The 13,190-nt window shown below is 43.0% G+C and overlaps 1 protein-coding gene across 3 annotated transcripts in view; it reads right to left on the bottom strand.

The window, feature by feature from the left end:
- Positions 1 to 9,107: 9,107 nt before the first annotated feature.
- The window catches only part of LOC144528298 (vacuole membrane protein 1-like), a 65,400-nt gene continuing 61,317 nt past the window's right edge, over positions 9,108 to 13,190 (bottom strand). For all 3 annotated transcript variants that reach the window (XM_078266827.1, XM_078266826.1, XM_078266828.1), the window contains 2 exons: positions 10,516 to 10,618; positions 9,108 to 9,356 (listed from right to left, as the gene is read on the bottom strand). In XM_078266827.1, coding sequence (XP_078122953.1) covers positions 9,213 to 9,356; positions 10,516 to 10,618 — 247 coding nt within the window. In that variant the 3' untranslated portion in view covers positions 9,108 to 9,212. The remainder of the gene's footprint in view (positions 9,357 to 10,515; positions 10,619 to 13,190) is intronic.

Genomic DNA, 13,190 nt, shown 5'->3' with positions numbered 1-13,190 from the left:
TGGTGTTTACTGCAGGACAAATACTTGTTCTTTCGTAATCTGAATGTCCTTCATGTGAACAACAGTACCTTCAGAAAACATTACCATACCTCAACCCCACAAGAAGTAGAGGAGAGTGATTAGGCAAGGAGTGGTTTCTGTTTGTTTGTTTGTTTGTTTTGTTTTCCTCGAGACCGCAGAGGGTGGGGTGCGGGAGAGGGTTTTTCTTCTTGTTCAATTTGTGTTTCTCTGTTCTGTGCACCATCTGCTATTACCTGTCACACGTTGTGGAATTTGTTATGTATGTCTGAAGGTGCCAATAAAAAATTGATCACAAAAAAACAAACAAAAAAACAGTACCATATCTTTTTTTTATGATGCTCAGTTGCCCCGTGAACAATACTAAACTCTTAAAATAGCAGGTGTTCTCCTTTAACTGCACAGCAACCTGTAACTGACATAAATTATCACAATGGATGAGTAAGATATCTGATCAGAGCTGAGATCCAACAGCAACATCTAGTGAAAAGGTGAAAGCTAAATTTCAGTCCCTCCAGAAAAACGCGATTATGTGATCGCATAATTCAATGCATAATCAGCCAAAGTCTGCATATTTATGCGGGGCCGCATTTTTTCAAATACATCGCACTTTTGCCGCATAAATTGCCGTTTCCCGCCTGGAAAATATGAGGGGCTTGAATGATTTCATAATCCCCCCCATTTTCGTTGCAAAAAAGTCACATATATCTTAGCAGAAAGTTGAAAAATGTTGCGTTTACTTCACACAAGAGCAGCCATTTTCCCCTGTTGCCATGGGAACGTTATGAAGTGACGTAATTACGCGACGTGAACATCATCGAAAAGCTGCAAACCGCGCGGTGAAGCCGTGATGAAACCGCAATTTTTGCAAGTTCCCGCAATTTCATCGCATAAAATTGCATAAATATCCCGCATATTCCAACGCATTTTTTGAGAAAACGTGCCGCATAATCAAGGATTTTTGCCCGCAACAATCACAAAAAAACTCCGCATTTTTCTGGAAGGACTGAAATTTACTGTAACACACAGGAGGAGGTGAGGGAGAGTATTTGTGTGGGCTGCAAAGTCAGTTTTGAAAGCCAGATATCTAAACATCTGGTAAAGTAGTGCCTTTAACCCCTGCATATGATTTTGTGCAAAGGGCTCAGCCATAATATATATATACGACAGGTCAGCTGTGCTGGATTTTGGCTCAGATGTGTCGGAGCAATTAAACAGCAAATCATGTTTGAAATGTCTAAACTGACCTAATGCCTCAAAGTAAGAGAGGTGAACAGAATTGGGGCTGAAGCTCACACGCATAACTATGTATATACAAATGTTTTGCCAGTGGTTTCTAAACAGGATTTGACAGAATACGCTTAAAAAGGTGAAAAATACATTTTTAAAAAAGGTGTCCAGGTGAAATGTTAACAGTGATTGATGATTGTAAAGGTATGGATGCTAATTTTTTTTATTGACAGAAAAACCTGGGGAAAAAATGCTAAAAGGTAAAAACTAAGATAAAGCAAAAACATCGACTACCTAACCGGCAATTTCCACTGGATGCGTAACGGCTGCGGAACGGCTCCGGAACGTCGACGGAGTCATTAGGTTTCCATTAAAGTCAGTGTGTGTATTTCCACTGACTGCGGAACGTCTGCGTCCCTACTCCGTCCCAGCTCCGGCGATCCGCAGCCCTCCGGAGCAGATACGCAGAGCTTCTATTTTTGCCGGACGCCGGAGAGCCTGTCCGCAGACGTTCCGCATCCAGTGGAAATCCACAGTTAGCCTACCTGAAAGATGAAGTAAGTCATGATTAAAAGTCATAATAAAAATAAAAACCCTCATGTGTATTTCAATGTGTTATCACAACCAACTTTCATCAAATTTCTTTTCTTTTTTGGCAACAATGGGCTTCCATACCACTGAGAATTTGCTGGAACATAAAAAGAGAGGTAAGGATGTAAATGTTTAATTTCCCTCAAGAAATTCAATTTCCCTGAAGATACTGATTGGATTAGGAAATAAAGTCAAGCACTGATGTACCTTGATACTTGAGGACTTCCAGAAAGAGTTTTGTAAAATCCTGTTAGTGTGTGAGACTAATATAGAAACTCTCCTGTCTACAGAGTCCTGTGTCCTCTTAAAGAAGTCCCCCTTTTTGGTATTGAAAGGATATTAATTCTGCGGACCACTGCAATGGATAGAGGTACAGGCACAGATGAAGTATTTTAGGAGTTCAGGTGAGGTTGTTAAAGCAATAAAGTATTTTTGGGGGCTCAGGTGAGGTTGTTAAAGCAGTAACAGCCCTTTGGTGGAATATCACTGCAGAAAAGCCAGTCCAGATGAGCTGGGAGCTCAGTTTGTTGTGTAGTCTGGCATGGATATGTCTGGTTTTGTTTGCTCTTTGTGGTTGTTTGCAGCACGTTGATGGGCACGCTGCATACAACCGCGCTGCATGCGGTAAACAGACCTCATGCGGAGTATGTGGACAAGACTAAAATTAGCTCTGATTGCAATGCCATGAAGGCCGATAGCTTATTGGTAATAGTAATGTCATATGTTTGTGATGCCGGTATATAGACACAGAGGCTACTGTGGTGTGGCTGAAAGATTTCTGTCTGTGTTTTGTTCAACATCAGGGCAAAATGTTTAGAAAAAAGTTCTTTTTTCTTTAGTTGTGAAGGACTTAAACCGATCTGATATGGCAGATCATCTAGCTCTCGAAAAGAAAGCAACTATTTCCTAAAAATGTGAAACTTGTTCCTTTAAAGGTCCAGTGTGTAACATGTTTAGTTATTCATTTTCAAAATCTGTGTTGCCCGTTCACAAACTTGTCCTTTTTCATGAATATTTACCACCACCATCAATTCCAAGTATTCCTATTGGCTTGAAATTTTACATTTGCATTCGCATGAACTGGGGTAGACGCTCCATATTCATGCTCCATCTTGAAATACGTTAGCCGGTAAGGGACATACAGGACATACTGCTCCTCCTTTCGCATTTTTGCTGTCACATGACAAACTCACAGGTGCTGCTAATGCTGCTAATGGGTATCGTAGCAAGTTTAAAGAAGGAAACATGGAGGACCACACGTATTCAAAATCCAAATTTCAGGAACAGGAGTCTTGTTCTTCGCCCAGAAAAAGAAAAAGGATATTGAAAAGAGCAAGAGACCGGCTTTTTGAAGCGTGAAGGCTACCGTAGCTGTAATACGTACTTTGAACTGCGTGGTGCGAGAGAGTTGATTGCGATATATGATCTCAACGCTAGATGGGAGAAATTCCTACACATTGGACCTTTAACATGCACTTTCAAATTCTAACTGTGCATGCTAACAGTAATGATAGCATTTATGGTCCCAAGGGGAAGAATCTTACTGATTTTGCGGATTTCCTGACTTTTTCTCCAGTACCATGTTGACAGTTTTGGTTCTTAGTGAACTGCCTCGACCACTATTTAATGGATTGCCACGGCATTAGCCATGGTCCCCAGAGGAAGAATCCTACTGATGTCGATGATCCCCTGACTTCCTCTCGTGCCACCAGTAGGATGACATTTGTGGTTCTATTCAACTGAGGCTGGAAAGTGACAATTTCCCACACCCTTCAATAGTGCACCCCTATACCCAGTGTACCTACAAAACCTAAACCTTTGTCCAAATATGCATCAGGCAATTTTACCACTTCATTGTTGTGTTGCTTAATTTGCATCATCAACAGAAAGTGCAGACCACACATTCACAGCATTGGAATTCTTGGAAGGCATGTGTGAGACCTTCCTGAGTAATATTTCTGAGATGGCATCATATCATGACACAGAAACCTGCATTGTCACGTAATGCTGTGTTTAAGCTGCACTTAGCACCTGAGGATAAAATCTGCTGCGGAGGGGAGTCCATTCTGTCAGATTTCAAGCATTCCAAACTCAGTGCTGTCCTTTCACAATGTGTGTGTGTGTGTGTTGGAGTATTACGTACATTTCTAGAATTTTACCCCCACTCTACTCTCAGGCATGCTGCTGCTTTGTTGTGCTTTCTGGTCTTACTGCAGCAGTCACATTCCCTGTGTTTTTATGACACACCTGAATGACGCAGTTTCCTTGGCAAAACACCTGGGACACAAAAGAAAGCAGAAATGAAAAAGCATAACAAGCCATTATGCAGGTCCATGACTCCTCTCTCTTGTTATGACATGTAGCCACATAAAGACAAAAGGATTTTCTGTGTTCAACACACGAATGAAGTCATACAGCCCAAAACTGTAATTGTTTGGGACAACCGAGGACAAAACGTTTAGTCACTGATATTTTCCTCTGAAAGCTAGCTTAAATTCAACTACACCGTGATTTATGTTGAATTTTTCTTTGAAAGTACAACCACCGATACACAACCTGACTTGGATCTTGGAGTGTTATCTCCTTGAGACAAAGGCAGGCAGAGGCCACAGATGTGTGTGTGTGTTTGGTCCCGGTACAGCAGATGTTCCTGCTTAACTATGCTCTGTTAAAATACCCTCACATCATTTAGTTTAACACAGTGCAGGAAGAATGTGTTTTAATGTGTCAAATTCAATCAAACGGTACATTGTTAGATAGTAACTGTTTGATATTTTAAGTCATTGTAAATCATGCAACAACAGAGGCCAGCCAAGTGCCTGTTGATAAGTTCACTCAATCTTTCTGAATGGACCTAGTGATCCAATTCAAATGAAACCAATAATATGTCTCCTCTCAGATGGAGTGAATTATGAAGAGTCTGATAAGCTTGTTTGATCTTGGCATGCCAAAGCCACAATAAAGGAAACAAAGGCTTTTGGAGCTGGGGCTTCAGTAACCACAGTTATGATGTATGTGTGTATGTATCTATGTATGTATGTGTGTGTGTGTGTGTGTGTGTGTGTGTGTGTGTGCGTGCGCACACATATAAACGTGGTAATGAAGAGATATCCACACACATAAAGCTGACATGTATTCATTTTTCTATGCTCCTCACAGGTTTGAGGTTTTATTGTTAGACTTTAGAATTATTCTTGTAATCAATCTACAGTTAACCTTACATTAGTGTGACACTACTGTACATATCAAACTGTATGATATTGTATCTACTCTCATTCTAAAATGTGAAAAAAAAAGTGTGTTCCGCAAATAAAACGGTGGGCAATCCAGAGTGATGTTGTAACTTTCCTTCGCTAAGCGTCTTTCTCTGTACCATTCGTCCCGCCTGCTCACTCCACTGTGGCCCGATATGACCCCCTGACTGCCACTCCCAAAAACAAAGGACCTTAATGTGATTTTGAAATTTGAAAAAAGGAAAGGAAAAAAAATCCACTTGGTCAGCATAATGTAATGAGACAGAGTGTGAAAGGAACTAAGTGGATAACCAAATGCAGAGTGGGCCTGTGGGTGGGTGGTGGATGAAGTCAGTGATATTTCAGCATCCCTCTGTGGTTAGCCTGCTGACAGGGAGGGGGGGGAAACTGGAGAGTGACAGACAGTGAGGGAGGTGGTGTGTGTGTGTGTGTGTGTGTGGGGGGGTCTATGTGCCAGAAATTAAACCAGCGCCACCGGATTCAACTGTAGTATATGTACAGCGTGTGGAGAGATCAGAGAGAAAAAGGAGGGACGGACAAAAGCAATGTCATTATTTGAATATCAGGCCCCCAGCCTGTTTGGACAGGCAGGATTTGCATGCTGGGTTTTCAGCCGGAGCCCCGGGGTAGGGTGGGGTGGGAATAGTCGTCTTCGTGGTGCTCAGGGTGTGGCTGCTCTGGGAACAGGACTTCTCTCAACAGCGGTCTCTTAGCACAGGTTACACATCTGACCTCAGGACACAAGATCACACGGCAATCGCACACACCGATGTCAGGTTCCCGTTTGCTTTTTTCACTTCATCACCGGAGAGATCTGAGGTCAAAAATACCCCAATCATATCCTCATGAAATCAATACGTATAGTGTATAATGTATGGTAAATGGATTTAACTGATTCATTTATGGATTTTTGTAAATGCTTGTGAAACCACCAACCAAACATAATTCAAGTTATTTTATAATTTTGTTAAAATTGTTTTCAAACCCAAATTTAGGGCACGATAAATGGTCGGATTATTCAATCATTTTGCAACGAAACACACAAATAATGTTTGACATTTACAAATAATAGTACAAACTTTCTGTTTATGGTAAGATGGTTAGAGTGTAGAGTTTTAATACGACTTCAATTTGTCACAAGAGCACAAGTGTAGCTATATTCACAACTCACAGCAAAGGCTTAACTTGGAATTTGAAATGGAGATGATGTCAGTGTGGAGAGAGCAAATCAGTAACGCGATAACCGTTTGGATGTGAAACATTAGAAGGGGAAATCAGAGTTGTAATGGACTCAGTATCCTCCTTGACCCTCTTTCTCGGCTGACGTGAGATTCTTTGGATGCCTGTGTGTGGTCAAGACTTATCACATAATGAACAGAAAACCCATCCTCTTTTCAACAGACTTTATTTATAGTACAAGCAGATGAAAAAACACTGCATACATACATTTAAAATAACCCCGGTACAGACATATTCGACAAGAAATGGTGGCACTTACACATTGAAATATAAACAGAAATTCTAGACAACACACACACACACACACACACACACACACTCACACACACTCACATTCAGACAGGCATGCCAAAAGGGGGCTCCCTTATGGAACAGGACATCCTGAAAGTGCCAAGAAAAACACTGTCTAAGCCAGCGAGCCATTCCAGTGTTATTCAATGATTTTGCTTTTATGACCAGGAAAAGGTTTTACCCTTTTGCTCTGTTCTATAAAAAAAAAAAAATTCTAAAATAAAAAGGAGGCTTTGCGGCAAAAGTATCCGCTTGGTCAAGCAATGATTTTCAGCTTTGTATAATTACCAATTTGTGGCCGTTAGAAAAACACCCCCTCAAGAGAGTTGTTCCAATAAAATGCAGCCTCCTACAAAAAAGTGCGTATTGAGCAACAGAAGAAAGTTTTCTGTAAAAGAGAAGAGGGAAGTGTAAAAGGGAAGAGGGGGGCTGGGTGAGCACTGCGTGTACCATACCTAGGACTGGGTGTCACAATGTGATGTGTTGCAATAAGGTGTGTACTGTCTAGATCTCTCTGGAAATTCAAGAGGACAGGGCCAACTCTCACAGACACACACACTCTAACAGAAGTACACTATTGACATCACTACATCTGCATTTGCAAACATGCGAACACAATTCCCCACATAAAACCACATAAAACCCCTTACAGACGTCATCATGGAAGAAATAAACAATAGACCCATGTTTCTGACGTTTCACAAGCGGTTGGGATAAAGGGAAGTGACATCGTCGCACACACCTCTAAATGGGAACTGATGCTAACTGAGACAATGACAATAACAGAAGGACAAAACAGGATGCTGGTCAGATGAAAGAGCCCGAAATGTCAGACAGCCTACAGACTGTTGTCGCCTTGCAATCTTAACAGCCAACACCAGTCTGATAAGCTATCTGACAGGCCGAGAGAGTGGAGGACATGTCTGAGACGTATGCATGTACAGAGACGACAATAATGAAGAGGAAAAAAAAAAAAAAAAGAATCCTCATCCGACTTACCATGACAGGAGAAACGAGAAGATGTAAATGTTCTGACTAGAGCTGCACAGAGCACAGAGTTCAGCCCGCTCAACAGTACCCCTCTGTTTTGAATCTACTCGAGTGATTCGTCTCCTGGCTCCGTGACTGGGGCAGTGTAACGAGTTCATTCTAAGGTTCAGCTGAGGTAACGGCACAGACGCTTTTCACTGTGCGCTTAAGGGCTTTTTTTTTTTCTCTCTCTCTCTCTCTCTCTCTCTCTCTCTCTCTCTCTCTCTCCTGCTTGTGCCTGCTCTAGCGCCCACTGTGCTCAGTCCAGCGTAGCACAGCAGCGGTACAGAGAGGGAGAGGAAAATAGCACGTTTCTCCGGCAATATGAAAAAAAGAGAAGGTACTGCATATACCGAGAGCCAGCTGACGTTAATAAAAAAAATTGGAACACTAAAACACATAAAACGCATGCAGAGTTTTGTTTGAGGAGATGCTCATGTAATATTAAACATGAGCTCGCTGTCCTCATCTGAGGTTTATAAAAAGCGAGAGAGAACAGGATAAAAAAAATAATCTGTGGACAAGTGAAGACAAAGAAAAACACTTACCACGACACAGAGTGTCTCTGAAGTTAAATAAACAGCTACTATCTGCTATACTAAGACTTCCAGGAGTGAAGTACAATCTGCTTTAATCCATAAAAGATAAAAAGGGAGAGCAACAAATGTGGCAGCCCCACGAACACAATCGCCTATCTCCCTCTTCCTCTCCGTCTCACACACGGTCGTAGATCTGATTCAATATATGGCTGCATCTGGTAAAGTAGCCCTGGGCTGACTCATGTGCTCTCTTCCTGGAAGCCGAACAATAAGGGCAGACAAAGGGACCAGTAGGGTGATTCATGGCCGATTTATCATTTCTCATCCAAAAGTACCTTAAGCAGCTTTACTGCACACACAAAAGAAGTGGTCATCTAAAGCACCACGAACAGCTTGAAACATTCATTAACATCTCTACAACAACTAACTACGAGCTCTACAATATACAGAAATGACACAAACATTTACAGTCTTACCTAACCACATCAGATACTGCACTACAACTCTACAGTACAGAAAGTCTTATTAATTAACCAGCAAATATAGATGATAAATAATTAGGTCATTGAACAAATAACTTTGCGCTGGTTTTACAGAACACTCAGCACATAATCAAAAGTAACAATAGTAGCTTATTTAAAGCAAGTGAATTCAAGTGAGTCTACGGACGTGCTATAAGACTTTAAGGGTCTTCTAGTTGAACAAACAGTGCAGCTTAAGGCCTCACTGAGGAGAATTATTGCCAGCAGCTTCTTCTCACGTGCTCGGGAGCTGCTAAAAGCACCGACACGAAAGCTTAAACAACACAACAGCTTACTCACACACACACACACACACACACACACACACACACTCCAACAAGCACCTACCTTACAGAGAACAAAAACATGTTGCTACAATAACGAGAAAAATTTTGCTTTAGATAATGGTGGGGGTACCAGCCAGGAGGAAGAGCTGAAATGAGTAAAGGATCAGTGGGAGCTTCTGAAGTTGATGCTTGGCTGTGATCGCTATCTGGCCTTCACTCCGTTTTGCCCTCAGAGTACTTCTCCTGCTGCTTGCGCTTGCCGTAGCTCTGGGCCATGGAGTTAACAATGGAGCAGACAAAGAAGCATACCATGATGACCACAACCTTCTCAAAGAGCCACGACAGCCCGCTCTCCTCCTGCAAGGAACCACAGAAAGAACAGAGAGAGAGGAGAGGAGCTCGCTCAGTAAGTTGAGGGCCACCCCCTAACCCCCCCTGCTCCTGATGCTGTAGGCTAGGTGGGGATCCAGCTCCATGTGCAGGACAGATAGAGATCAGGGGTAATAAAACACGCGGCAGCCCCCACCGGCCTCCCTCCTAACGCCCTCACTGACCCCAGCCTGCAGCCTGCCTCCACCAAGTTAAATTGCCTCGCTTCTCTCCTCCTGTAACTGCAGGAGGCTCAAGTTACAAGAAAAAAAAGGAACATTGTTCTAGAAATGCCTTAATCTGTCCTTGTGCAACTCAAAGTTTATCCTTTTTTTCCTCTTCTCCGTCCTAGTAAGCAAATAAGAGAAGAAAAATCGTTTTTAATGAATCACTTAGCGCAAGAGAGAGAAACAGGGAGTGAGAAATGGAGAAGAGGGGAAAAAAGCTTTGAAAGAGAAATAGGCTACAGCTACAACTGGCTCTTTTTGTTCTAGACAGGGTTTTTTGATGGATTGTCACTGGCGGGGGGGGGGGGGGGGGCGCGCCCCGGTCTACAGCCAGTGCTGGGTTCAGGCGGGGCACTGAGTGCAAGTGTGTGTATGTGACACATTGGGGAGTGACCACACTCACACACACACTCCCAATTGGTAAGATGGAGCATGAGTCAGCACGCCCCGCGCTACAGTATTACAGTTCAATACAGCGAGTGGAGCCAGACCCCACACTGGCCCCTCTCCTACCCCTCCCCTCTTTCTCCTCCCTCCCCTCTAGCCCGCCCAGTGCAGTGCAGTCATTCTGGCCCGAAACAAGCCTCGGTAATCTACTGTACCACTACAGGTTATAGTAAAATCTACAACATCAACATTTCTCATGTAAACATGAACTTATATATTGAACTGATTAAAATGTTTAAACTGAAAGCAAAAGGTACAGACAAAGAGGGTGAAAAAAGAATTGTGTGCATGAGAGAAAATGGGTCAGAGATATAAAGGAAGGGAAGAAAGGAACACAAAAAGTAGAGGGAGAAGTAGTGAAAGAGGCAAAAGTAAGGGGGCTGCATTCTTTTCCCGGGGCGTACACGTGAATGAATAGAGGCTGTGAGCGCGCGGGGGGGGAGGGGGGGGGGAACTGAGACCCCTGTACTTACAGTTGGGATCCCCTCTCCAGCGTGATGGTGCAGCTTGGCCTTCTGGGCCTCCAAGTACTCCCTGAAGGGCTTCTGCAGTGCCGCACCCAGCAGTGGAACAGCTCTGCCTCAACCAACAGAGAGAGAGAGAGAGAGAGAGAGAGAGAGAGAGAGAGAGAGAGGGGGGGAGGAAGGGAGGAAAAGGAGGGAAAGAGGGAGGGAAGGAAGAAGAGAGAAAGAGAGAGAGGGAGGGGGGTGGGGAGAGATGGGGGCACAAATCACGTCACATCATTGTTACTCACCAGCCCAAGGGCAGCAACAAAGGGAGGCATGCTGTCCTATGTCCTGTACAGTGTCGCTCTCCCCTGCTTCCTCTCTCTGAGAAGAGAGAAAGACGGAGAGAGCAACGAGTGCGATCCCTTCACTGCTCATCCCCACAGATACACACACATAAACAAACACACGGGAAAAAAAAAAGTACAGACTGTACCACAGCTATAGAAAACAGTGCTGCTGAAAAACAAAATAAAAAAAGTCAAAAGACGATCAAAATAGGGATAAATAAAGTTGGCTGGTCCTCATACAGCAGCCGCAGCAGCAGTAGTCACCCACATTCTCCCGCTCTGCTCGGCTCTGTTCTCCTCACACACACACACACACACACACACACACACACACACACACACACACACACACACACACACACACACACACACACACACACACACACACACACACACTCGGCTTCCTATCCCTCTCTCACACACACATCGGTGAACTCGTTCAACTCCCCTGCAGTGCCTCCTCTGCCGCTGCAGCGAGGAGAAATGAATGACTTCTCAGAACTCTCACATTTATCACAGGCGGTTCCTGTAAGAACTGGTTTCAGCCAATTAATGAGGAAGTGAGTCGTACCCAAACTGTGTCATCACTGGCTGAGATCTGGGGGGGATGGCCCACAGAGGGAGGGCACTCCTGTAAGACAGCCCATATTAGGAAACCCTTTACAAGATTTAGCCACCAACTACAAGCATACTACTGAACCCCCCCTCCCTCCCCTCCCCTCCAATCGCGCATACACACACACACACACACACACACACACACACACACACACACACACACACACACACACACACACACACACACATAGAAAAAAGACGCGAGAGACTGCAGAGAATGCCCTAGAATAGCGAATCAGTGGCCCATCCCTAGGCTGGAGTTAGTGATTAATCACTAAACAAATACATACTAAAGACCTTCACTTATTCGCTGTTGTGGCTATACACAGTCAATTACATCTCCTGAGCTATTGTTTCAAAACCTTCCCTATGTTCCACTTTTACGTCTTTTGTTCATGCTGGGGAGGCTTCATCAAAGCTCAGAGACACATCAAAGATGTTGAGGCAGCTTTGCGTGGGCAGTCATGTCACATACGGTTGAGTTTATAGCTGGCAACTTTCTCTGAGGGAGGCAAGTCATTTCCGTCCTTCCCCACCTCCCCACCTCCACACACACGCAGGCACGCACACACACACACACACACACACACACACACACACACACACACACACACACACACACACACACACACACACACACCTATGTTATGGTGAGAAAAAAAACAGATTGTGTTAAATGACTGAGTTTATAACAAGGAAGCCTTTTAGTAATGATTAACTTTATACCAGGTAATGGATATCCTACATGTGCATGGGAAAAGCAGACAGGAAGTCTAACAGATGGATCAGGCTTTAAATTACACAATAGAAAATGGTTAGGACATACAGTATCAAAAATCAAGCATGGGTTTTTGGGTTTTTTTTTGGAGGGAAACAAAGCCTCTCCTATTCCCATCCCCCACATCACAAAATTCCTAACCTATCTACACAAACAGAAACTTACCAAACTAATTTAAAAATATATAACCTGGATGAAAAGCCGAATATGAGTTTAGAAGCAAAAGAGAGATTAGAAAGCACGGGGGAAATACACTAGTTCAGCAGATAAAAGTAAACAAGCAAGGACAAAGAATGAGAGAGAAACAGTTTTCAGAAATGGCGGGCGAATCATCTCCTACACGATGAGCAATACTGAGTCATGATGAGCCTGGGCAAATCCACCAACAAAGAAGCTCAAAGCTAGCAGTCTAAAACACATTTTTAATGCCTCAGAGTCGGCACCGTCTCTTGGTCTTTCCATTAAAAATCTGGGGATTTTGTGCTTTTTGGGAATATATTTTCACTTTCTGCAGAAGGTGTTGTGAAATTGTTGGATTTAAGAAATGTCTACTGTAAGTGTTTATAATTTACCTGTGAGTACCTGTGCTGAACTTATTTCTGTGAAGAAGTTTATATTTCTTAGTCCGAGATAATTGTTTTTACTTCTATCTGGAATTAAATGAGAAATGTGTGTAACTTGTGCATGCATTAAATATTTGTAATAGATGGTATTATGTTGTACAGTAACTGTTGTAAAAGTAGATTTTAATTCTAAGTAAAAGTTTGGAAATGTGAATTAGTATTTTCTGAGTTCTTCCTAAGTTGAGTCGAGGGAAAGGAGAGGAAAAACTAGAAGTTGAAATTTACAACAGCAATAAGATATAATTTGGCAAACAATACGCCTGAACTGTTTACTCAGCAGCTACTGAACAAACATTAACGACTGGTTTGTTAAAATCCTGTGCTTTAAGTGAG

This window comes from Sander vitreus, chromosome 13, assembly GCF_031162955.1.
Source record: "Sander vitreus isolate 19-12246 chromosome 13, sanVit1, whole genome shotgun sequence".
Taxonomy (NCBI): Eukaryota; Metazoa; Chordata; class Actinopteri; order Perciformes; family Percidae; genus Sander; species Sander vitreus.
This window is presented reverse-complemented; position numbering and strand designations above follow the sequence as displayed.